The following is a 27,511-nucleotide window of genomic DNA, read 5'->3' on the forward strand; positions in this document are numbered from 1 at the left end:
TCAAAATCCAGCGATCTTCATTGAAAAATGTTTTCGATTACAAAAACAAAAGTGGAACCATTAAGAACATGGCCATAATAAATAAACATTATTATTTATTATTATTTATGAAATTGGGCTTAAATATCTTAAAATTGGTCGAAAATTACACAGAAAGTGAAAAAATAAAAGGATAAAAAGCAGAAAGTTCATTAGAAATAAAATAGTTTGCACACCTCAAAAAGGTTAAAATTTAAAATTTCCTAAATTTCTTATAATAATAGTTTTTCCAATAATGCTACTCGCGTCTTTCTACGTCAAGTATATCATCGATCTCCTTAAATTGACTGAGGGAAAAAAGTGAGCAAATCAATCCCCACCCACTAAATTTGGTGGGAACATTTTTCACTCGATACATATGCGTTGAATAGAAACTTAAGTAGTAAAAAAACACGCAAATAATGTTTTAAATACATAAATCAATACAAGTTTTTATCATAAACACAGAATACGTTTATTTATAGAATTGGTAAATAGCGCAACGGAATTTTATTTTCTCTTCAAAAGGGGTGATATAAGTGATAAAAGGGGTGGAGAAAGTGTATGCTCAGCTTTTTCTTTGGTCAGTTGTGGCCGATCGTTTTCACCATCGCAGAAAACTTGGTTACATAAATCTCAAGAGAGTTGTCTAAGTTGTGAAGTTTGAAAGCCCTTTGTGCGCAATATTTCAAACTCAAAGATTTTTTGTATTTTGTTTTTTATCGAAGAATTATTGAGCTATAGATTTTTTGTGAACATTGCAGTGTTTTGAAGTGATTCTGTTCACTTTTAGGGTGAACTCTTTCAATTTTAGATTTTTGGTATAAAACTTTGGTTTCAAATTCAGTATTACGCTCAATATTGTATCAATAATGTGCTTTTATTAGACGCACATTGATAAAGAGGCTAGTTTTGGTCTCATTACGAATTTTTAAAATGAAAAGGATTACAATTGTATTCGGCCGCCGCTTTTTTCCAGCTTTTGACAATTGTTATTCGAATATTATATAGACAAGTGACAAAATTCATAAAAGGCATCCATTAACAATTGATTCCATTTACGTTCAAATGAGGCCTAATAAGCATGTTTTTGTTTTTTTTCAGAGAAAAGTTTTTGTTTTATATGGCATCGAAATGCTATCGAATACTTGAATTAGACTTCTACATTTAATGCTCTTTTTGCAGTCTCATGACATAGCTACTTAATAGTTAATGGCTTAATAACTTTGAAACAACGGGTTTTCATTAAAAATCTGGTATTTTTGTCTGTTTGCGCATAAAGGTGGTTCGATTTTGAAGTCTTGTTACATTTTCAGATTAATAACAGGTCCTATTGAAAAAAACCTAGCTGAACATAATGCAAATTTTCAGTAAATATTGTATGAGTTTAACAACTTCGAGAATTTTTCGCCCCATTTTTTATTGAATTTTCAATTTTGCCTGTTTTTGTCTCTCTTGTAAATGTAAGTCATATTCTGACGGATAACAGGTCAAATTGGTTTCCTATTCAGGCAAAAGAGAACCTATTTAACGCCTTCAGTTATGTGCAACTGGTTTTACATCTTTGTTCGGTTTTCATAAAAAGTTTTACGATTTTTGGAGGTTTGTTTATATTTAAGATTTATTTCTGTCTCGTCCCAATATTATAAAAAACAGGTCCGAATGGAATTGAAAATGGGCCAAATCAAATTTCTATAGTTTTGAGTGAATAGCTAGTAAAGCTTGCGAATTCCTTGTGAAGCAAATATTAAACTCTTTATTGTTTTTCACGTTTTAAATGACGTTTTACTTTACGACTTGGACACTGTGATTTCATATCTTTTGAATTCATATGAGCCTCATTTCAGGATCAAAATAACTGAATCTAAATAAAAAAGCGTGAAGACAAAAAACCCACAATTTATTAAATCACGAAGCCACTAAAATCATTAGGGATTAACTGAGAAGATTAAATTTTGAGTTAATTCCTAATGACTTTAATGGCTTCGCGATTTTGTAAACTGTTTGGACTTTTTTTCAGCGTGGCCTGCATTTTTCAACATCCTAATGACTTAGCCTCGCCAATGACAGGTCCCAGTGTCTTCCTAAGGAGTTATATGCAACTGTGTCACGTATTTTTGGAGCTATTTTGTTTCTCCCCCTCCATTTTAGTGGGCAAATCTTTCCCGCCCCCAGAAGCACGTGCTATTTTTTACACAGTAACGTCCTACATCGCAACACATAATTTCTAATAGGGGCGTACAAAATTAGAGCAAAAGTTAATAGATCCTATTTTTTAAGTAAAAAGCGCATATTTATGAATTTTGAGATTGCTTGGTTTCAATAAGTTTCGTGGTTTTTGAAAACCTGCGGAATGAGAACGTCACAAAAATGAGTCGCAACTTTAACGTACTACTTGACAACGAATAACTTTACATAAAGGATTTAACTCATGACTATCAAATTGTTGCGATTATGCAGCATTCTTGCGTTCACGCAAACTTTAAAATGTTTGACGCAATTACTTCTTGTCCGTTGCAATTTTCTTTAGTTACTCCGATCGTCTACACAAAATTAAGAGATCTAAGTTGGCTTGTGCAATTTTTCGTTTAGCTTATATTAAGATAAGATACCGAAAAATGCTTCTGAAAACCGCAAAACTGCTTCCAAAAAGCATTGTATCAATATTGAGAAATTTCCTCCTCAAAATTTTGAATCTTTGATTAACCACTCAGCTACAATTCTTTTGCTTTCTGCAACCTCACAATCGCTTAACAAATCATTTCAAATCAAAAGCACCTTAAGTCACTCAAAAAAGAACTGCAGTAATAACAAGTCACTCAAGAAGTCAAGAGCGGGCTAAAATTATGCTTTTAGAACCGCCGAGTGAGACATAAATTGAAAACAAGGAAGCTCGGTAATTTGCGATGGCACATAAGGTTCCGAACCCGCTCATCCACAATTTTGGCATAATTGTTTACCAAATGAGGAACAGATAGAAAACCCCAAAAATTATTTTTTGGGAAGTATTTTTCAAAAAAATTGTGTATGAACAATAAGATGGCCTCCAAAGCATAAAACTCAGTGGAGTTAAAACTGATGCATTAGATTGCTGTGATATGCGAAAATTAAGAAAGCGAGTCAAGACGAACAGCAAAATCAAACAACAACATCAACAAACATTAATTACAACGAAAACTTTGTCCGTTTTAAAAAACAAAATTTAATAACAAAGCCAACAAACCGTCAGATAAACCTAAAACTAAACAAAATAACTTATAAATTACCAGTAAAAATATGGGAACAGTCCATAAAAAGGTTTGGAAACAATTAGACAAAAAATAACAAAACCAGTAAAGTTAAGAAATTTGCTTATTTTTTTAAACAATTAACTTCAAAGTAATGAAAACCAATAGAAATCAAGTAAAATATCCCAAAGGCTTACAATTACCCGTGTTTTTATAGAAAGACATTAGGACCTGTTTTTATTCAATTTTTTAATTGGCTAAAAATAACAACAAAAAAAAACAACAAACAAAATTTCAATTGAAACTTGCCAGAAAACGCTGTCAAAACCGTCAAGCCAGATTTTGGCCCTCAAAATATATTCGATTGCGCCTTCTTCAAACACAGATAATGTATTATGTGGCCATTCATCAGTGAGCCTAGGTAACAAATAGCCAAAAAAGAGAAAAGGGCAAAAGAATTTAAAAGTATTTAATACTTTTGATTTTTTTTTTCGAAACAAAATTACATCCAAAGTCATGAAAGACATTCATTACAAAAAGAATATTTGAACAGTGTCGTTTATTCATCCAGAAGAAGCCCTTGAGACCTACAATTATCCAGAATATCTCTTGCGTCTACAAAAAGAACGTCAAATAAGACAAAAATCAAGTTAATTTACTTTTTTTTTGTAAAAAACCGGTGTCGAAGCCAGTAGGGTCATAACGAAATCATTAAAAAAAAATATAGATTTTGGCACACCAATCCCTCTTGACACCTTCCCTTGACACCGATAATGCGAAATTTCACCTGTAATTAACGAGATTAGTTAACAAAAAGGGAAATAAAAAGAACAAAATTGCAAAGTTAAAAAGTTTCTTTTTCTTTAGTTTTGAAAAACGATTGTTTTCAAAGTCATGGAACTCATCAATTCTTCCATGAAAAGCCAATGAAACCTATCACTATACAGGAATTATCATACGACCGGAACGACAAAGTAAAAATGACAGTTAAAGACAATAAAAAAATTCAATTAATTTCTTCAAGAAGTGCCGAGGCCGTTAAAACGATAATCTACATCTTTCAGGACTTTAATATGTTCAATTGTGTCTCACTTTGAACGCTAATAATGTGATATGAGAACTGTCAACAATGTGATAATGTGACAAAACCAGAAAACGCAAAAAACTGGCAAATATCTAGAAAAAAATCTGAAATCTAGTAGTATCAAAGCCAGAAAACAACAACTTCAGGCTTAAAACCGCAATCAAGACTAAATGTTGAGTCAATAGAATGAAGAAGCACTCTTTCTTTGCTGACATTAAGCTACAAGTTGACCAGATTAAGAAAAAATAGAGGAAAAGTTCATTAAGCCATTATTTATTTAAAAATCAATTATTTTTATAAGTCAAAACGACCATAAACTTTCAAGTGAAAAACTAAAATCATTAGCTTGGAGCTGCTTAGGAAGCCAATTGGAACTATCACTCCTGAGCTTTGATTTGACATGTTCTGTTCTTTATTAATAAAAAAGTTTTTTCAAAAAAAAAAGGACCGAGTGATTACCGACAAAGTGGCCCAAAACTAGCCCTGCTAATGCTTATTGTGCTTTAGGAACAATTGATTTTTCGAATGTTGTAGATATATATTATTTGTTAGTTAAAAACTCAAAAATAAATTCTGCTTGTTTGATATTCAAAGAGTAAAGTTAGCAAAAAACGGCAAAATTTTAATTACAGAGAACTCTAAGCGCAAGTTGAAGTAGGAATAGCCCCCTTCGGAGTCTACGAAGATTGTATTAGTGTTTTTTGGGGTGTACTGCCGGAAAATTTAATCAAAGTGGACTAAAGTAGCTTATTTCGTGCTGTTTTTGATGAAAAAGGCTGAAAAATATTTAGCCAGAATTTTTGGCCAAAAAAATTAAATCAAAATAATCAACAAAGCTTATTTGTCTTTAAAAATAAAATGAACGACACTATTCTTAAAAATTTTTAACAAATTTTAGCAAAATTGACAAAAATTTCGGACAATGTGTATAAAATGAACCTAATGCATATCCATCAATCTGCTTTGCCAGTAGCCATGTATAAGCAAGACACTCACTTTTTTAACCTTTTATTACGGAAGAAATACAGACATATAAGAAATCAATAAACTGGTGGACGAATCATGAACTTAAAATAATTTTTGGCATACAAATTTAGCATTGAATACGCAAAAGTTGCGCAAATTAAGCGAATGTCTTCATTGGGAATTTTTGTTCCCCTGAAGAATTGTTGAGCAGCATGCATCCTATCCAATCTTACAATTCGGATGATGTTTAGCAGCTGTCACTAAGAAAACTACATGTAAATAAATGCTTTTGATCACTCAAAGCGAAACCTTCTCTGTACTCTTTGTGTATATACTGACTGATAAGTAAGTTGACAACTGACAAAGGGAGTCATCTTAGACTAAATCGAACAAGCAAATAAACTAAGTCTTTAAAACTTGTAATTCGACAGACCTACAAACCCAATTGTCCGCAAAGTAAGTTTTTGGGACGCCCACTATACCTGCAAGACAACCTTCATTGTAGACAACCTTAAGCTCTTCCATCGTTTTTAGATTTAACCAAGAGTCCAAATTCGAAACATAGCTGGCAGATTGCCAGAAAATAGCCGCAATATATTCGTAGATCGGCAGTCTAAAAAACAGTACAAAAGACCGACCGAAAAAAATCGTCTATTCATTGAAGGCTGATCTGTTATATTTTGATTAAAAATCTGTATAAGTTATTGCTGCCTCTATTAGCTGATCTCAAATAACCTTCATTTAGAGTGACACACGCCCATTTGACCTTATCTCTTTGAATTAAAGTAAATAAAAGTCAATTTCAAAGTGAGGAAGTCATTTTTGAGAGTGAGGTAAGTCAAGTGTGACCAAAAATTTAATCACGCACATGAACAAAAAAACTCGCTCCAAAAAGAGCGAAAATTGACGTCAGACATGCAATTTAGTTGAAATTGCATGAACGAATGAACAAAAAGTAGCTGTGACGTCATATGGTCGTAACAAAAATCATGACGACGAAATAAAAAAACACGGCAGGACAAATCCTGACGTACAATTCAAAGACTTTTCACTGACTAAACAGAAAAACTAGACCTAGAATGGACTATGAGTCAATTGAGAAAACCATTTTAAAAAAAAAGATCAAAAAATCGAAAACAAAAACAAAATCAATGTCAAAATGCCGCATGTGAACAAAAAAAACCACTAGCGAGAAATTAAAATTTAATTCAAACAAGAAACTAGGCCTAGAATGAGCTGTGAATGGATTGGGAAAACCATTTAGAAAAAATCCGATCCAAAAAATCGAAAAAACATTAAAAATCAGTGTGAAATTGCCGCATGTGAACAAAAAACCGCTACCGAGAAACCGAATTTTTGTTCAAACACCGTTTTCTCACTCTACTTTAAAATTAGAGCAAAAAAATTCACGCCGCAAAACAACTCGCTTTTTCGCTCCATTTCCTGTTTGGGCGTGACCAAAATCACTACTCCAATTTGACTTCAAAAATCACAAAAATGTGTGAACAGATCTTAAAAAAAGATAGCGCCCCAATACAATTCAAATTCTTTGAATTGTAAAAAAAACCAAGAGAAGGCCAATAATAGCCCCAGCTATCGCTGTGCGGCTATTGAAAACTTTTGAGTTAAAGCACATCGATTAGTAACAGCATGTACAATATGACGTGTATCATTCCGATGGCGTGACCGATCAAAAATTAATATCAGAAGTTGCGTTAACCGGAAATGAGAAGCATTTTTTCTCCACTGAATAGTAGAGTTAAATAGATGTTTGAAATGATATGACTTCAAATTTGTACCACCGAGTCTTTGACCTGTACACATAAAAAGGCAGGAAAATCCCATAACGTTTTACGTACTCAATTAATCTTCGGAATAAAATTTTCAAAATTTGTCCTTTCAAATATGCGTTTGGTATATTTTGGCTATTTTATTGCAGTGGGTATATTGGCATTTAATATTTTGTCCCGACGCCATTTTCATGACAGGATAATTTATAAGCTCTCTATAACCATCAGGTTATAAACGATTTCTGGCCCTTCTGCGATCGAAAGACACTTGTTATCTAAACTTGCTGCAGTATTTCGCTTGACATGGATGAAAAATGATTCGGAAATTGTAAACTAAAACGAGGTTCTACAAATCAAAGGCTAATTTTGGATACTAATTCGTAACTAGGGGTAAACAATGATCTAGGAATAAGAAAAATTTAGCGATTAAATAGAGATAAAGCAATTAATCAGTTCTATGATGAAATAATTGACAGTCTACGCTTCACTAAATCATCAAAGCGTTTCTGAAGTAGAAAAACGAATCTCTCCTTCGCCGTCATAGTGCGGAAAGAAAATGTCAAATACGATATAGGCATCGATGAAAGATCTTTCGACTGTTCCGAGGAATCATAAAATTCTTCCTCTAAGTTCAGTTCCAAAGAATTAGACAGATCTTCCAGACTTTGTGCCAGTGTTCTCACGCTTAAAGAGACTGACGTCGAATGCTTCATTAGTTTCAAAATCAACACCTGCGATATTTTGTGCACGCATATTAAGCGATTTTTTGAGGAACTTGGACTTTTACTTGATCCGGCGCAATCTTCTTGACTGCTTTCCGTTTTCCAATTAGTAACAGCTTCCACTGTCGGATCATGGATGCAACAGATGAAGTGGCCTGTTATCAACAGTGGAAATGTAGATTGCGTTACATCATTGATTGTAAGCTTCATTAAATTAGAAGCGAAGAATATTCTACTGTTGCCCTCAGCAGTTTTCTTCGGAGAAAGCGTTACATTTGCAGAGGTCTGATCTTGACCTTGTTTCTGACTGTTGAATATTGAGTCCTTTAAGTCCATCAGATTCAACGGACAGTTCACCTAAAACAAAATCCTAACTTAACAGACCTCAGTTAACAATTAGAAGTCTTAACGATTAGAAAACTACTTGAAATTGCGTAAATAACTTCGAATTATATTTGTTAACACTTAGGCTCTATTCACAAAGCTGTATGAATAAATTAGGACAGCATACTAAAAAAATCAGATCAAAAAATTAAGAAAAAAACAGAAAATCAATGTCAAAATGCCGCATGTGAACAAAAAAATAACTAGCGAGAAATTAAAATTTAATTCAAACAAAAAACTAGGCCTAGAATGAGATTTGAATGGATTGGGAAAACAATTTAGAAAAAATCCGATCGCTACCGAGAAACCGAATTTTTGTTCAAACACCGTTTTCTCACTCTACTTTAAAATTAGAGCAAAAAAAATTCACGCCGCAAAACTACTCGCTTTTTCGCTCCATTTCCTGTTTCGGCGTGACCATAATCACTACTCCAATTTGATTTCAAAAATCACAAAAATGTGTGAACAGATCTTAAAAAAAGACAGCGCCCCCCCCCCCCCAATACAATTCAAATTCTTTGAATTGTAAAAAAAACCAAGAGAAGGCCAATAATAGCCCCAGCTATCGCTGTGCGGCTATTGAAAACTTTTGAGTTAAAGCACATCGATTAGTAACAGCATGTACAATATGACGTGTATCATTCCGATGGCGTGACCGATCAAAAATTATTATCAGAAGTTGCGTTAACCGGAAATGAGAAGCATTTTTTCTCCACTGAATAGTAGAGTTAATTAGATGTTTGAAATGATATGACTTCAAATTGTACCACCGAGTCTTTGACCTGTACACATAAAAAGGCAGGAAAATCCCACAACGTTTTACGTACTCAATTAATCTTCGGAATAAAATTTTCAAAATTTGTCCTTTCAAATATGCGTTTGGTATATTTTGGCTATTTTATTGCAGTGGGTATATTGGCATTTAATATTTTGTCCCGACGCCATTTTCATGACAGGATAATTTATAAGCTCTCTATAACCAACAGGTTATAAACGATTTCTGGCCCTTCTGCGATCGAAAGACACTTATCTAAACTTGCTGCAGTATTTCGCTTGACATGGATGAAAAATGATTCGGAAATTGTAAACTAAAACGAGGTTCTACAAATCAAAGGATAATTTTGGATACTCTAATTCGTAACTAGGGGTAAACAATGATCTAAGAATAGGAAAAATTTAGCGATTAAATAGAGATAAAGCAATTAATCAGTTCTATGATGAAATAATTGACAGTCTACGCTTCACTAAATCATCAAAGCGTTTCTGAAGTAGAAAAACGAATCTCTCCTTCGCCGTCATAGTGCGGAAAGAAAATGTCAAATACGATATAGGCATCGATGAAAGATCTTTCGACTGTTCCGAGGAATCATAAAATTCTTCCTCAAAGTTCAGTTCCAAAGAATTAGACAGATCTTCCAGACTTTGTGCCAGTGTTCTCACGCTTAAAGAGACTGACGTCGAATGCTTCATTAGTTTCAAAATCAACACCTGCGATATTTTGTGCACGCATATTAAGCGATTTTTTGAGGAACTTGGACTTTTACTTGATCCGGCGCAATCTTCTTGACTGCTTTCCGTTTTCCAATTAGTAACAGCTTCCACTGTCGGATCATGGATGCAACAGATGAAGTGGTTTGTTAACATCAACAGTGGAAATGTAGATTGCGTAACATCATTGATTGTAAGCTTCATTAAATTAGAAGCGAAGAATATTCTACTGTTGCCCTCAGCAGTCTTCTTCGGAGAAAGCGTTACATTTGCAGAGGTCTGATCTTGACCTTGTTTCTGACTGTTGAATATTGAGTCCTTTAAGTCCATCAGATTCAACGGACAGTTCACCTAAAACAAAATCCTAACTTAACAGACCTCAGTTAACAATTAGATGTCTTAACGATTAGAAAACTACTTGAAATTGCATAAATAACTTGAATTATATTTGTTAACACTTAGGCTCTATTCACAAAGCTGTATGCATAAATTAGGACAGCATACTAACTGGGACATTTTTGAAGACACTCGAAAATGATTGCATGTCAGGAGCATCCAAGGTCGCAGCGACCATTGACCTCGCCACAGTCTCACCACCACTGTCATCTTCAGTTGTATCCAAGTAACACACTTCGACACAGTGAGAGGTCGGATTCACATTTAGCCCCTTTATTTGATCGAAACTCAGCGTCAAGGTAAGAGTCAAGTTGGCAACTAAGTCCTCTATCGGAACCATATTGCGACCAGCTAACAAACTTTTCCGTTTGCCGACGGAACCTGAGCTTTCCCCCGTTCCATCTGATGAACTGTCACTGAAGAACTTGGTTGAACTGCTGTTGGACTTGTCGAAGAACACTCGAAGGCACTGGTTTGTGGTTATAAAAACAATTGCAGGTTTCGGGAAGGGCATCAAGTACGTTTGAACATAGCACCATAGGGTGAAAGTTATCATCTCTTTCTCTTGAGGTCTTCCAGTAAGGACGTCGTGGAATGTATTGATGAATTTACGAGGATCACAACTTGCAAGTGCTCTCAAGGCTAAAACAGAGAAGTAATGGATTTATAGAAATTTGTGAAGTTTATTTCACATAAAAAAAACTATAGAAAAAATACCATTTGGACATCAAGCCGCCACTAATTTCTGTAACTTTGCTCACAAAGCCGGCATCATTCACATGATATAAAGTTTTTTTCAAACGTGCTTTTTTCAGACACTGCAAGCTACTGTACACAAAATCGAGATCGCGGTCTGAATATCTAAGATTTCGGAACCGTTATGACAGGACATCAAACATGGGGAACATGCTCAGCTATCATCAGAATCAACTGTTGTTTAGATCGTAATTAGGCATAAATTTATTCCATTAGTTACCATTTGGTAATGGGAGGGTTGACAAGGCACTTTTGTTGCTTTTGGACACATGCTCCCACAGAACAAAGTTCGGATAACCTTCCTCATGAACCAACATGACACCACTGTCTACTAATTGTGCATTGGTCACACCTCTCGTATCGAAAGGGTCGTGAAAACTTCCCACAGCTGAGGCGTACTCGAAAGAAGCCCCTTTCAACACAAAATTTTTCATAAGTTGTAGAAAATCTTCAGTTTTGTACAACTGCTCGTGATTTTCGTCCTCCCGTTTAACAATGAAAGAGAACAACTGCGTGCAATCTGATCTGGAAGAAATATTGCTGGACAGAAAAGAGACCAAACTGCGAAGACAGTCGCGTTCCATTTCACGGCTAATTTTATCTTCATGTGCAAAATCATTTTGAGGTAGTAGTAGATTCTGTTCACTCAAAAGGGAGCTCCAATCAATCATGTTGACCTCTCCAGTTAGACCCATTACAAGACCACTTTTCACTTGTTTCACTGCTTTGCAATACAGTTCCTCTTTTGTTACAGTAGATGCTGAAACATCTCCATTTAATTCGTTCTCCGATTCTTGTTCACCTCCTAAAACAGGTGTGCAATGCTCCAGTTTCTATCAATTAAAACATTTTTTGATTCGACTAAGTGTCTTCTGGGATCAAAATATCGAGGAAAACAAGAAAACTCGTATTATCACAAAATTTTCCTGCATTTTGTAAATCTTTTATGTTCAAACTGAGTAGTTAAATTGAGCTAAATAAAATTCAGTGAATAGCTGCTGGCGTTGTTAATATCCCAATTTAATTAGTCTTACCAAATTTGCCCATTGTTAAGCCATGATCTCGGTCAAAATCAAATTGTTGCTCGTGTTTTTTCTCATCCGCGTCATGCTGATATTCTGCTTCTCTCTTTTCTTGCTCTTCAGCCTCCATCATCTCTCTCACCTGTTCTCTACTCAATGTTCTGCACAGACTTCCACTGCGCGGCTGCCGCGAACTACCCGCAGTTGACGACGATGAAGTGTTCACCAAATCTCCAGCGCCTACCGCTAATGTCGCTCTGGCCATAACGCTTGATCGAGGAGGAACTTGGACTTTCGCCTTTTGTAAAGCTACAAGCATCCGAACTGTATTCAGTTCCCTGTTGGTTGTAGGAATGCCTAAATGAACATTTTCTTGTCCAAAAAATTTTCCGTTCTGTCGCTCAATACCAATGTATCCGTAGCATTAAAAAACTGGCAAAGATAAACCAGAAAATCAAATAATCCACCATGTGCTTTGAGTGCTTTGAAAAACGCTGCCTAAAAACATTTCTTGCTTCATAATAAAAATAAATTGATAAACAATGTTCCAGATATGCCACGTTAAAAAAATGAACGAAAAATTATCACTAAGAACCTGATAACCATTGTCCCATATCAAAAACACTCAAAACCACTATGCGCATCTTAAGTAACTGAGATCTTAATTGGAGATCAGATGAACAAGTTTTTACAAAATGGACTCCTGAGCCAATCACATTTCGGTTTTTAGAAAAAGCCATTCAACAATTCATGCTCTCGTGTATACAGAGTTCAGATATTAAACTGGCAAAAAACATTGTGCCTGAGGTCTTTCTTAATCTATATAAAGCTCTGGATTCTATTAACCATTATATTCGATTAGTCAAACTTAAAAAGTCTTGGTTTTAATTCGACAAATTAAGTTTAGTTTACAGGTTTTTGAAGGATCAAAGTCATTGAAAAATATGTGAAAACCTCTTACAAAAAAGACAGATCCCCAGAACAATTCTTGGATTTTAGAAACATAGCAGGACAGGTCCTGAAACAATTCAAAGACTTTTCATTGATTAAACAAAAAAAACAAGAATGGACTATGAATGGATTGGGAAACCGTTAAGAAAAAAACATGGCTGACAGATTGCCAGAAAATCGCTAAAATAGCTCCGCAGGTCTGCAGTCTCAAGAAAATAGTAAAAGAAACAGACCGAAAAAGAAATTTAATTATTGCTGCAATATTATACTTTGATTAAGAATATGCATAACTTATTGATTTAGAGTGACATAAACTAAATTGACGTTATCACTTCGAAGTAAAGTAACAAAAAGTCAATTTAAGAGTGAGGTAGGTCACGTTTGACCAAAAACATTCATGCGAATGAACAAAAAAAAATTCGCCTCACTTAGAATGAAAAATGATGTCACCAATGCAATTCAGTTGAAATTGCAAGAAAGAAAGAACAAAAAAAGATTTGATGTGATGTCATATGGTCGTAACGAAAAATTTTGACAAAATAATTAAAACGAAATTAGGAGAAAGCCCTTAATAGCCCCAGCAGCTATTAATTTTGCGGCTGTTAATGGGAAAAAAATTGATTAAACAGTAAACATGAATGTCAAAATGCCGCATAAGAACAAAAATGCACTAGCGAGGACGCGCGCTGGCTCAGACACGATTTTCTCACTCAACTTTGAAATTAGAGCAAAAAAATTTTACGCCACAAAACAAAACAACTTGCTTTTTCGCTCATCTTCCTGTTTAGGCATGACCAAAACCGTAACTTTAATTTGACTTCAAAATTTCCCAAAAATATGTGAAAGGATTGTTTAAAAAAGAGCGTTTGGAAGCCAAAAAAGTGTGAACAGATCTTGAAACAAAGCTGGCCTAGCTGCGAAAGAATAGACTTACGTGCCGTGAAGAGATAGAAACATGCAGATATAAGTTGAAAATATCGACGCCGCTCAAAAAGCTATGTGAAAAACATTCAACCATAAATTAATAAAACTTGTTAAAGTTCATTTCGCAGAAGACTTTTCATTTGGAGTTCTTTTGACCATAAACTTATTCAAAGTGAACTTTAAGTTTTAATGTGCAAAAGTCATTATTGAGTGAGCTAAGTCACGTATCAAAATGATCAAAATCTAATCACGCAAATGAACTAAAAACGCTGGCTAAAAAGAGAAATGACGTCAGGCGCACAGATTCCGTTAGAGGAAGTGATACAGAAAATCTTAATCTTGACTTTTTCAGCTTTGCTGTGTGAACAAATGTAAAACGAGAAAGAGCGTCAGACGACGAAACAAAAAATCGTAGCAGGACAAGTTTTGACCCAGAATTCAAAGAATTTTCATTGGCTCAACAAAAAAAAACTGGACCTAGAACGGACTATAAGTGAATTGGGGAAATTATTTAAAAAACTCAGATAGAAAAAAACAGAAAATCAATGTCAAAAGGCCGCATTTTAAAAAAAACCACTAGCGAGAAAAAGAGGTTTGGTTCAGATAAAAAACAAGGCCTAGAATGAACTATGTATGGATTGGGAAAACTATTCATAAAGTCCGATACAAAAAAGGAAAAAAAACTGTACAAATCAAAGCGAAAATGCTGCATGTGAACAAAAACCACTAGCGAGAAAGCAAAAATTTGTTCATTTTCCTCAATCTACTTAAAAATTAGATTGCAAAAATTTTACGCCACAAAACCACTCGCTTTTTCGCTCCACTTCCTATTTTGGTGCGGCCAAAATCATTACTCCAATTTGACTTCAAAAATCATGAAAATGTGTGAACAGATGTTAAAACAGACAGCGCCCCAATACAATTCGAAGTCTTTGAATTGTAAAAAAAAACCCAGAGCACCGAAATATAGCTCCGCTCAGCTTACAGCTGCGCAGCTATAAAAAAAAGACAGTACAATAATACAATCCAAATACGTTGGATACTTTTGACTTTGGATACTAAATACTTGTAAAAAAAAATAGGAGCGCTATAATAGCCGGCTGAGAATCTGAGGGCGGCTATTAAAAAAAGACAGCGCCCTAATATAATTCAAATTCTTTGATATGCAAAAAAGGAGAGCGCCTAAATAACAGCCGATGAGAAGTTGACGGCTTCTATTAAAGATTATGATAGTCAAATGACATACCGTCCAAGGTAACTTCAGGAGCCCTGTCGGAGAAGATTTCTAAGACTTTAGTTCTATAGTCCAGCACTGAGCAGAGAGAATTTTCCCTGAGCCAGAGATATTCCAGACAGGGTAGAAAGGAAATACCCTCAACGTCTGCCACTTCACAAAGTCTGTTTCCTGTGCACGAAAGCTAAAACAAAAAGGAGCTATTTTGCTAGTGTCATCTAGCTTAGTGTATAATATTTTGAACCCGCAAACATACGTGCTATATCAATTCGCTGATCTGCTATATACTGCGATAAAATTTATAATAGAGAGCAATAACGTAAAGATCCGAAAAATGCATCAAATGCGATTGCATATCCATTCGCAGCAATAATCAACGCACCTGTTCTAGTGAATACATTTTAGACAATCCATCCAATGAAAACAATTTGTTGTTGTCTAAATTCAGCTTCTTAATGTTGCCCAATTTTGCATGTACGTCTTCAAGACACGACAAATTGTTATAAGAGAGATCCAACTCCCGTAGCTGTGATAATGCTGATAAATTTTGGATACAAAACAAGTGGTTATGGCTCAGATCCAGGAATTGTAGTCTTGGAACGCAACACATGGATTCGTCTATGTTCGACAGCCGGTTCCTTGACAAGTTCAGTCGAATCTGAAACAACCGAGCAAAATTTCAGCAATGATCTGAAATCTTTGTTGCCACCGCACACAGGTTTGATTTGGTCAATAAATCTTAAAAACTTAAGTTCTAACAATCTGAAAAGTTTTGCCTATTTTTCACAAACCTTTTAACACAATCAATTTTTGATGGAAATTCTGACTTGTTTTCAGCACCAGCAACAAGATTTCACATTTCTGAGAATTATATTTCAACTGATCGGGGTATTGAAATTAAGTGGAAAGTCAAGTTAGAAATCTTACCAGATTGTACCATATTGGTGCATTAGTGAGGCGAAGAGGATTCAAAATTTGAGTACAGGAGCTGACTGATTTGTGACAATGAAGGTTGACAAGTGAGTGCTGGATTGTCTCAAAAGTTGCCTCATCTAGCATTTCAACATTGACACAGTCGAGTTGCAAGTGCTTCATACTCTTGAAATAAGAGAGCGAAATCGGAATGTGATTCAATCGCCAGTCGGAGGTCCCTAAAGCAGACGGAATATACCCAACAGATCAGAGAAAATAGTACCAATTGATCGAAAATGTAATCAAATGCAAAAATTCTACTTCCTAAGTCGCCGTATTAATTATTGGTCAGGTATTTTTTTAAAAAATATATATAACTTGATGTAACAAGACAAGTCTTGTGAGTATCTGCATGGCACACAATATGCCAGCATATTCGTTGAACATAACCGGTAGATTACCAGACTGTAGCCGCGAAATAGACTGATGAGACCCCTTCGGAGATAATCAATTAAGCTGATTGATTTTCGAAAACATGTTAACATAGCCGGCAGATTGCCGGAATAGCTGCGAAAGAATAGACTTGCGTGCCATATTATAGAGATAGAAACAGATACAGATATAAGTTGAAAAAGTTATCGACGCCGCTCAAAAAGCTATGGAAAAAAATTAAACGATAAATTTATAAAGCTTGTTAAAATTCATTGCGCAGAAGCCTTTTCATTAGGAATCCTTATTACACATAGGTTCCTTTGACCTTAAACTAAGTCAAAATAAAATTAAATTTTAAAGTGCAAAAGTCATTTTTATTGAGTGAGGTAGGTCACTTATGATCAAAATCTAATCACGCAAAAAACTATTTCTAGAGAGAGCAGGAGAGAGAAATGACGTCATGCGCGCGAAAGCAGTTAGTGAGAGGAAGAAGTCATCCAGAAATTTTGACTTTTCAGCTTTGAGGTGTGAACAAATGTAAAACGAAAAAAGAGCGTCAGACGACGAAACAAAAAAACATAGCAGGACAAGTCCTGACGTACAATTCAAAAAATTTTCATTGACTAAACAGAAAACTAGACCAAGAACGGAATATGAATGGATTGGGAAAACCATTTAGAAAAAAATCCGATCCAAAAAATCGAAAAAACTGTAAAAATCAAAGTGAAATTGCCCATGTGAACGAAAAACCACTAGCGAGAAAGCGAATTTTTTTTCAGACACGGTTTTCTCACTATACTTTAAAATTAGATCGAAAAAATTCACGCCGCAAAACCACTCGCCTTTTCGCTCCACTTCCTGTTTCGGCGTGACCAAAATCATCACTTCAATTTGACTTCAAAAATCATGAAAATGTGTGAACAGATCTTAAAAAAAGACAGCGCCCCAATACAATTCAATTTCTTTGAATTGTAAAAAACCAAGAGCACCGCAATATAGCTACGCTCAGCTTACAGCTTCGCAGCTATAAAAAGAGTAATTTGTTTTTTAAATTCTTATTTAAGTTTTTTCTCGGTAATCGGTCAAATTTATCACATCAGCATAAGTAAAACCTACTTCTCTGTACCTAATCATGGCGTTTGGCTTACCGTAGCATAATTATTGAAACTAAAAGCAGCTCATGTCAATTGAATGCAATCCTTCTGGGGTTAATCGGTTAGGCATTCCCTTTATTTTCACTTTCTGATTTTTTCATTTACCAAGAACGCAACCTTTTCATAAAACGCAACTTTTTTCGAACTTCCACTAGCTTGAGGGTAAGAAGTTAATTGTGAAACTTAAACAGAAAACGTAAACGGTCGGAATGGCCAAAAATTCGAAGTGATTATATATCTACTGGCCAAAACTTTCTTGAAGTACGAGCAATACGTTTGTCACATAAATATCAGCAGGTTTGCGACCTCGTTAAATCGGTATTGCTTTTGAAAATTTGATAAAATTTTTGTCATTATGGGTTGGGATTTTACGCGCGAACGCGAACAATCCTCATTGTTCATCTTAGTCATTCAACTTCCAGTAACTTTTCTTTATGTCTTCTAGTTTCAATTTTATTTTCAATCAATTTTTCAAGGAAACATTGTTTAAATTTAAATTCTAGTATCGCTTTTGAGACATTGTTTAACTCAGGAAACAGTTTTTTGCTGGAATTTTGATTGACAACTATAAATTCTAAGGTATCCAACGCATCTCAGTTCATTTTTATTACAGATATTAGTATAAAGATAACCGACTAACGACTAGCGAGCCATTGGCTTTTTCAGTAGCTAGCTATGGCTTTGAGAGGCTACCGTTAGCTTAATTGAGGGGGTTGGAGTGGGCTCAGCATGAGTGAGGGGGGAGGTGAGTACTTAGCACTGGTAAGTGTTAGGAGCTAGCGTGTGGGGTTACGGATTAATCGCATACTTACAGACTATTGGGCTGTAAGGCTCTAAGAGAATTTAATAACCTCCGGGCTTTACTTGTTTATCCCGTTTTGAGGACAGAAAATGAAGAGGTCAGACGAAAAGTTGATAATACAAAAAAATTGCCTTAAAAAAGACCAGCAGACTAATAAAAATGCTTCAATTTTTTTGAGAGCAAGTATTAATTCAATTTCAAGAACATCAGTCGATAAAAGCTCAGTTGAAAACTTTTTATTATAATTCTTAAAATTATTGCATTTTGCAGGCTCAAGAACTATCCCCTGATTAACATCCCATAATGGCAGAAAATGAAAAAACTGAGTGAAATTTCATTAACTAAACGGAATAGAAGCTGAGCAGAAAACCATTCAGCTGATTAACTGTAATGGTTATCTCCCTTTTCCTGGCTCATTTTAATGTAATAGGTACTAACCAGCTCTATGATTGCGGCCCTCAACCTTCATAACTCTTAAGTTGAATGCGAAGTCCATCAAGTGTGCCAAATTAACAGAGGCCTAAAAAATTTAACATGGAAAAATGTGTCGCTTATACACTTATACATAGCTGACAAAAATTTTAGTAAATTTGCTAAAAGCCCTCAATCATAAATCGTTATGATCTCTTCGCAAGTATCAATTGAACGGACATCGCAGTAATTAACTGGAACACTCCAGCATATTTATTTGCATTCATTTGTAGCATCTATAGAACGAATGACCATTGTCCAAATCTTGGAAGCCGCGAAATGTTGAACAGACTTTTTCCTTGATATCATACTTACTTCTGTCATCTCGTACTCATCAGGAAGTAGTTCCAGGTTCATGCGCTTGTATATTGCATGTAGTTGCAACGTGTCCAGCTGATATGTTTTGTACTGCTCTGGTATGAGACGAGGCAAGAATGTCTGTGCCTCACATCTGTTGAAGATATCTTCAGCCATTGTGTGTACAATCCAGTTCAGCTCATACTTGTGCATATCTGTCGAAAAAATTGTGTATTAGACTAAGATAAGGGGAATCACTCGAACAAAGACTTTTTCTCTCCTAAGAAGATATATACATAGGAATCAACTAGACGAATTATTTAATAATTACTAAAAGGAAGGCATGAATCTGTGCGGAACACAAATATGTTTCACAATCCGAATTTAATAATACGCAATGTATCAAACCATTAAGCAACACGGACCTTGTAAAAAGCTTTTTCTCTCAAGTTGCGAAACCGAGAAACGAAAAAATACAAAAAGGCAACAACAGATGGCAAGTTTTCAGAAGCGGTCCCCGATTTTTGGAAAACTAAAATGGCACCAATATATTAAGAACGCAAGCAAATTCAAGACAAATAAATTGAAATAAAGAAAGGCAAAAAACAATTAACAACTACCTATTGCACATAAAAACTATCACTAAGCAGACAGGGTATATAGATGTCCAACTTAACAAGCATATACCTCGCAGATATTCAGAAAATAGCCACAATAGCTCCATAGATCTGCAGTCTCAAAAAGATAACAAAAGAAATAGACCAAAAAAGAAAATTTATTAAATGGTAGGATGTTAAATTTTCATAAAGAATCCGTATAACTTAATGCTGCTTCTTCAGCCTGCTCTGAAAGATACTTTAATGAAAGTGACACGCACTCACTTGACCTTGTCTCTTTGAATTAAAGTCAATTTCAGAGTGACGAAGTCAAGTTTGAGCGCGAGGCAAGTCACGTCTGACCAAAAACTTGATCACGCGAATCAACAATAAAACTCGCTCCACTAAGAGTGAAAAATGACGTTACGCACGCAAATCAGTTGAAACTGCATGAACACAGAATAAAAAGACGCATATTTGAAGAAATCATATGGTCGTAAAAACTTTGACGACCAAAAAAAAACATAACCGAAAGACTTCAGAAACGAATCTAAGTAGATATACACTAAAACCCAGCATGCAACTGATAACTCAATATGTGCATCTACTGATTTTATAGTTGTTTTGAAACAAAGAAAACAGTGAGAACCTGAAAAAAAACACGGGAAGAAATCTGATTAAACCAGCATGCAACTGATAACTCAATATGTGCATCTACTGATTTTATAGTTATTTTGAAACAAAGAAAAAAACAGTGAGAACATGAGAAAAACACAGAAAAAAATCGGATTAAATTTCGTCATAAGTTGCTACTCAGAAAAAAACGATTGGCAGCAAAGCTTGCAGAAAAAACAGTTCGCCTTCAAATAGCGAATACCAATAAAAAAAAACTGGAAAACGGTACAAAAGGTGAAAACCAATAAACAAAAAATGGATATTTTTAAAACTTGCTACAAAATGCTTTAATCTGCAAAAACCATCTTTAATCTTCATCTATTCAATCAGTGCCCTACTCAAGGCCTGCCTCCCGAGACATCCTAATCAGCAATTAAATAACATAACCGACTAATTGTCGGAAGAATTGCTCTCGACCGACTAGTGGGAGCTCTAATCAATTGCAGCCTGCTTCAGTCCGGGGAGGGGGGAAATGGGACTGAGAAGTTCAATAGTGGGCTTCAAATAACCGCATTAGAGGTTAATATATACCACGATTAAGATTTAAAGTGAAAAATGGTACCAGTGTCGGCGCACTTTTCATTTGACTTTGAATATTAAATTGCCACCAATTGAGTTCTTGAAATTGGGATTGAGAGGGAATTTTAGATTAAGCGAAACGCAAAAAGTCAAGGGCGTAAAAATCACTCGAAAAATCAAAACGGTCAAGCAAAAATTTTGCATAAAAAAGTCATACGTTTACAATAATTGCTTCTCTACTAGAGCAATTGAAAACAAACATCAAAATACATGAACTGATAGTTTAAACGACTTATTACATTATATAAGCTCTACTATTCAACAATGATTTGCCATGTCTTAGTAACAATACTCATCAAATATCTGTCTAGTATCTAGTAAACAATAAAAAAAATGAGCAAGAAGCTCAAAAATAGAAATATGCAAAAAATTTTTAAAACATAGACGATAATGAGCCCAAGATTTCATCAAAATTACGCCATTTTCTTTAACGAATACAACTGACAATCAATGTAAATCAAATCAAGAGATCACCAAACACATTAGAAAACTAAAGTGAACCATAAAAAGACCCCAATTGCTACACAATAACAAAGAAGACCGCAATAAGTGCTAAAAAATGGTTTCACAAGGTAAAATGGCAAAATTAGCTCAGAATATCATCTAAAAGTGCATTATTTGCATTAGATAGTAAAAAACACTTCAAATCATAGCATTACTAGCCAAAATAGATGAGGCAGACAGATTTATCTGAAAAAATATAAAACTAAAAAACACTATGCAAACGCCGCACGTAATAAAATATGTCTCTCGCTTAGCGAAAATTTCTCACACTCACTTTTCTCGCTCTCTTAGAATAGTACAAGAACAAAACCACTCTCTCTTTTGCTCTGCTTTTGACTTCTATTCAACACATTGGCCTAAATAGTTTTCTGACGTGCGGCATTTGACTTTGCATCCTGTGAAAAAAATAACTGATTTTGAAAGATAGATCACCATAACTCCCCTTCGAGTATTATATACATAGCAGCCTTTTCATGGACTGAACGAAAAAAAAGTAGACCACGAATGGACTAAAATTGGATGTGGAAAACCATTTAGAAAAAATCCTATCATAAAAATTGAAAAAAAGCAAAAATCAAAGTCAAATTGCCACATGTGAACAAAAAACCACCACAAGCGAGAAAGCAAATTTTTGTTCATATACCTTTTACTCACTTGACTTTAAAATTAGAGAGACAAAATTTTCCGCGTAATAACTACTCGCTTTTTTTGTTCCACTGCCTATTTCGGCGTCATTAAAATCATCACTTCAAAATATGACTTCAAAAACCATAAAAATTTGTGAACAGATCTTTAAAAAAAGACAGAGTCCCAACACAATTCAACTTCTATGAACTGAAAATACCAAGAGAAGGCCAATAATATCCTCAGCTATCGCTTTGCGGCTATTAGAAATTCACCATAAAAACTTTTTAAATTTGACTGCACCAATATTTCCTTATAATAATGTACAGAGTCAATGATAATTTAGTAGCCATTACATGGAACTTTACAAATTTTACTTAATTCTCTCAGAAGCCATTCCTGCAAGCATTATGTTACGATGAAAACTACTTAAACAACATACGAATAAAGTTTGCCAACACAAGAACTGTCCGTAGATAATTTAGAACTTGACTGGTTGGTGGATTGCAATTTTTGCAGATGGGGGGTAGGTACTTTGAGTCACGTTGCTTACAATTCCAATCACTGCTCAAAGGAATCGCTCAAAATTTTTACATCAATATATAGTTCATATCGCAGATATTCTCAGCCCATTCAACAATTACCAAAACTAGGGCGCGTATGTATTGCGAAAGGATATACCCAGGAAATATGCCAACTCCTTTGGAATTGCTTGAAGATTACCCATAGCATTACGCAGGTACTCTTCCAGTTTTTTCTGCCTTTTCTGAATAAATTTATTGCGGAAATTTCCAAGCAACTTCTTGCCAGGGAAAGCAAAAACATATTGCGGTCCTGAATACAATTTAGCGATAGATGCATGGAGCTCAGCAAACTCTTTGTATCTCCGTCGCACAGTCCATGATGCAAACTTGTAGGACACACGAATTACATACAAAATGAAATCCTCATAGTCCAATGTCGATTCAATAGACACTTGAAACCCATGACTAGATGGCACATCTGGTTGAAGTGTGTATTCTACTTCAGATGTCTGCTCCTCGGACTCTGTGGATATGGTTATAACGGATCCTGTCATTAATCATATAATCATTACACACTGCAACAAAAATTTAAAACTAATGGATTGACATAGGTTGTCAAAATTGTAAGGATTTTTCCCCTTATAGCCCCCTCATTGTGGTATATTTACCATAGTAGTAGCAGTGAAGAGTCAATTCACCTTCCGGAAAGAAAAAGGAGAATATTAAAAAAACATATATGAAAAAAGTAGAGAAATAGCTATTCAACGACAGAGGTGACAGTAGCATTTTAAAAAGAATACACAAATCACACAAAAAGAATATACAAATACTAAAGGATGCACACACCACACCAACTTTCAAAAGGAGATTTTTCTGATTTAACTAATTATCATCCAATTTCAGTAACACCAACTTTTGCGAAAATTTTTGAAAGACTTTTATTTAATCAGTTAGTAGAATATCTTGAAATATGTGCTCTTGAACAGAAAACAATTCGGCTTCCAATCTAGAAAATTGTCGACTGATTCTCTGTATTAATGGAATAGGAAATATGGAAGATAACCACATCTTGCCAAAGCTAAAAATTCAATTTCTCATCAAATAACTCTCAAGAAAGCTGAATGCATTTCAATCTCACTAAACAATTTTACTTCTCACATTTTTGACCCGAAACCGAACACAGTGAATAAAATTGGGCATTGACTTTTCAGATAAAATGACTGATCATGGTGATCAAGGAACTGTGTTACGACCTCTTATTGTTCTGTTCTATATCAACGAGTTGAAACTGAAAGGAAGGCGAAAATGGAAGGTGAAATTGATCTGTTTAATTTGCGGATGACAATAGTATTATATTGAATTTTGAATAATTAAAATAATCCATTAAGAACTGAAAAAAATGAACGATCAGACAAATACCTAACAGAGATTCGACTCACCTTAAATGTCGACAAATAAGAGTGTTATCTTTACAGATTATGCTAATTCGGATCCTGAGTTTACTTTTGAAGATGAAGTCATCAAACCATCTAATGCTTGACATTATCTTGGAGCACATATTAATTCAAACCTAACCTTTGAAAATCACCTAAACTCAGTTTCAAGCAAAAGGGTTAATGCCTATCGTTCTTCGTATCTTGTTAGAAATCAAATTCATTTAAAACAGAGAATTGATGTTTTCAAGTCAGTTGTACTCTCTCAACTTTCTTTCAGTTGAATGGAATATTCCTTCAAAGTCTTACAGCAAAGAACAAAACCGCATAAATAGGCAAATTAAATGCAGAATGAAAGTTTCTTATTTTAAACACAAATTTGGACAATACACTGATCTTGCCATTAAGGGGCGTATCCTGCAAGCCGAATTCTTTATCTCTGAAAAAGCTCAATGATGTTGAAGTATTAGTTCATATACAAAATATTTGCCTTTTGTTCTGTTATATATTGTTCTGTTATATATTGTTCTGTTCTGAAAATTAAATAGTTTCATATATTTGTATGGCTAATCTTCAACGATCTACCCGCTTGATTTCCAAGTCCTCTGTCAAATGTGGAGCCTGCACAAAGCTAGTCAAGGATGCTGACCAAACTGGGATAGGGTGTTCTTCATGTGACAAATGGTTTCATGGGGACTGTCTCGCTGTCCCTTGAAGAAGTTCGCTGGCTGGGATGTAAACCAAACAATCAATTGATTTGCGATGTCTGTCTGGCTGATAACAACACCTGCTTGAATGCCCCAACTGAAGCTAAGTTAAATTCTTTATTTGTTGAATTCCAATCTAAGTTGTCCTCTTCTATCTCTGAGTTGGTACCTCAACTCATTAAAGATTCAATTCCTACTATGCACGATAATGTCAAAGAAACAGTCACCAGCGCGCTTCCCTCTTACAGCGATATTGTTACTGGAAACAAGAAGACCGCGATTTCAACTGAACTTCAGTTTGTGATAACAGGTTTAATTGAAACTGAATTAACATACTTCAAACAAGTGGAGAAAGACTCGACGGATGTTTGTGACTTATGGGCCTCCAAGCTGGTGGATATATCCGGCTTGGCAAGATTTCGAAACAACAAACGACAATATTCCCTCTAGTCAAAGACTTTGTCGTCCTATTCTTGTTACAACATCAAATTCTAGTTTTATGGAAAACTGTTTTGCCCGCAGTCATTATTTACAGATTTATAAACATCCGGTATACATCAAAAAAAAGTTCTTATCTTCTGCAAATCGTCAATTGGAAAAAGCTGTTTTGGCGAAGCGTTACCATATGGTCACAGTTGAGGTAAAGGATAGACAAGATTTTCAGATCAAGAACTTAAAATTGTACTACAAAAATACGCTTGTTGATATAGCAACCCATTTACTACATACTTTTTAAATGTGCTCTCATAAACTGTCAATCATTATGTTCTCTAGATAAACGCTACGAACTTTTGAAACTATGCGCGTCGCACTTTATCTCCTCACTGTTTCTCACTGAAACTTGGTTAAATACGGACATCGTTAACTCTGAAGTATTTTTGGGTTCTTCCTTCAATATTACGTCCAGATTAGATCGTGATCGTCGTCAGCATGGTGGCCTGCTGATTGCACAATCCTCTAACTCAGCCGTCAAAGTTTTTGATATTACAATTTCTGACTTCGATTTTGCTATTTCTTGCGCTGTCTTATGTAACAAACTCTCCTTCTTTGCGCTTATATACAACCCGCCAAAATCATCAAACAATTCAGTAGACATCTCTAACTTATTGGCTTGTATTCAGTCCTACTATACTAAATTTGACCTGTTACTGGTTCAATTTGGTCACGGTTGCGATTATGATGTTTATATTATAGGGGATTTCAATTTCCCTGGTATTGATTGGGCAAACTACTGGTCTTCATAATATCATGAAGGTCGGTTCCTTGAAACGGTCATTGAAAAAGATCTGACTCAGTTCGTCGCTGGACGTTCACATAAAAGTAACAGCATCCTTGATCTTTTTTCATCTAACGTTGCTAATCTATCAGTTATGTTAGCTAAACAACTTTTTTCAGGCAATTTTCCCATTTGTTTCTACGTTAACTCCCCGGAAGCGCCCTTATCTTTTCGGAACGTTTATTCAAAGTCTTCTTTCAATGCTCTTTTATTCAATTCTAATCTACAACCTCTTTTTACGGTCATGTCGCATGCTAATTCTGACAATTATAGTTTTCCTGATGCTTGGTACAGCCTAATTTCTGACGCTTTCACTAATGCAAATAAATTGAAACGCACTGTCCGTCCTAAATCTCCATTGTTTTATTCATCACATACTATTCATCTCATTAATCAAAGAGAAACCACTTTTAAGCAATTAGGAAGTGATCCTTCTTTTTTACTTGCCTTAAAACTGAGAGAACTCAACTTAACAATTTCAGATTCCATAAAGTTAGATAAAGAATTATTCATCAATCAGTTTGATCTCTCTTCAACACGACAATGTTAAAAGCTGCTGAGAAGTTTTGGTTTCAACTCTTCATTTCCTCCTGTTATGTTTCATGGAAATGAATCCTTTTTCACCGATTCAGAGAAAGCCTTGGGATTCAACAAATTCTTTGCTTCGGTTTTTCAAGACAAGAGTTACCATACTGTTCCTGATCAATTGAAAGAACCTTGCATCAAATTGATGAACCTTGATTTCTCTCTATCTGATGTTCTCCTTCTCTTGGAGTCGTTTGATGATTCTATTGCCGCTGGTGCCGATGAGTTACCCTCATTCCTCCTTCACCAATGTGCAAAGATTCTGTGTGCGCCAGTTTTTGAGCTTTTCTTCTGGATTGTCAAAACCCAATATTGGCCTGATCTTTGGAAAATAGCACACGTTAATCCCTTACATAAATCTGGTCCTCATAATGATATTTCTAACTACTGTCCCATTAGCATCCTCCCTAAACTTTCCTTGTTACTTGAAAGATTATTGTTCAATTTTATCTACCCGAAGATAAGGCATCAAATCAAACGTGAACAACATGGATTTATGAAGTCACGTAATTTAATAAGTCAGATGATAATGTATCTTGATTCTGTTTATTCAGCTCGTGATACCAATTCTCCTGCCATTTCTATCTATTTCGATGTAGGAAAATCTTTTGACTCTGTGTCCCATCAAATACTTTTGTCTAAGCTTGTGAATTTTGGTTTCGACTCAATTTTTTTCAACCTTTTTAACGCTTATCTAACGAACCGTTCTCAGTGTGTAAAAATTAACCAAAGTCTTTCTTATCGTTTACCGGTTACTTCAGGAGTTCCTCAGGGCGGCGTGCTTGGTCCTTTGTTATTCATTATTTTCGTTAATGACATTGCTGATGATGTGACAAACAGTTGTTTCTATCTTTTTGCTGATGACCTGAAAATTTTCAGCACCTCATCGTTCTCCCTTGTGCAGGAGGACATCAATTCCTTATTCAATTGGTGTAATTTAAATGGTCTTCATTTCCAACCATCACAATGTAAAGCTGT

General features: G+C 35.0%; 2 protein-coding genes across 3 annotated transcripts in view; both read right to left on the reverse strand.

Annotated features, from left to right (window-relative positions):
• The window catches only part of LOC142357168 (uncharacterized), a 288,587-nt gene extending 261,534 nt beyond the window's left edge, over positions 1–27,053 (reverse strand). For both annotated transcript variants that reach the window (XM_075408854.1, XM_075408849.1), the window contains exon 1: positions 27,043–27,053. The gene's annotated coding sequence lies outside the window, so the exon portion shown is untranslated. The remainder of the gene's footprint in view (positions 1–27,042) is intronic.
• Positions 9,262–23,103, reverse strand: LOC142357157 (uncharacterized). The gene is made up of 10 exons (XM_075408839.1): positions 22,690–23,103; positions 19,049–19,245; positions 18,701–18,782; positions 15,890–16,113; positions 15,345–15,620; positions 14,975–15,146; positions 11,866–12,210; positions 11,052–11,636; positions 10,188–10,717; positions 9,262–10,030 (listed from the first exon to the last, which is right to left on the reverse strand). Exons 1-10 carry the CDS (start codon positions 23,084–23,086, stop codon positions 9,404–9,406), a joined length of 3,435 nt encoding a protein of 1,144 aa, XP_075264954.1. The 5' UTR covers positions 23,087–23,103; the 3' UTR covers positions 9,262–9,403.
• Positions 27,054–27,511: the final 458 nt, after the last annotated feature.

The sequence above is a fragment of the Convolutriloba macropyga genome, chromosome 2, assembly GCF_964194025.1.
Source record: "Convolutriloba macropyga chromosome 2, txConMacr16.3, whole genome shotgun sequence".
NCBI lineage: Eukaryota > Metazoa > Xenacoelomorpha > Acoela > Convolutidae > Convolutriloba > Convolutriloba macropyga.

Excerpts from the sequence above, each read along its gene's own strand:
- LOC142357157 (XM_075408839.1), bottom strand. The coding sequence starts at position 23,086 with ATGACAGGATCCGTTATAACCATATCCACAGAGTCCGAGGAGCAGACA. Across the intron at positions 15,621-15,889 it reads CACCAATATGGTACAATCTG|ATTCGACTGAACTTGTCAAG; the intron begins GTAAGATTTCTA and ends CGGTTGTTTCAG. Across the intron at positions 15,147-15,344 it reads AAATGTATTCACTAGAACAG|CTTTCGTGCACAGGAAACAG; the intron begins GTGCGTTGATTA and ends TTTTTGTTTTAG.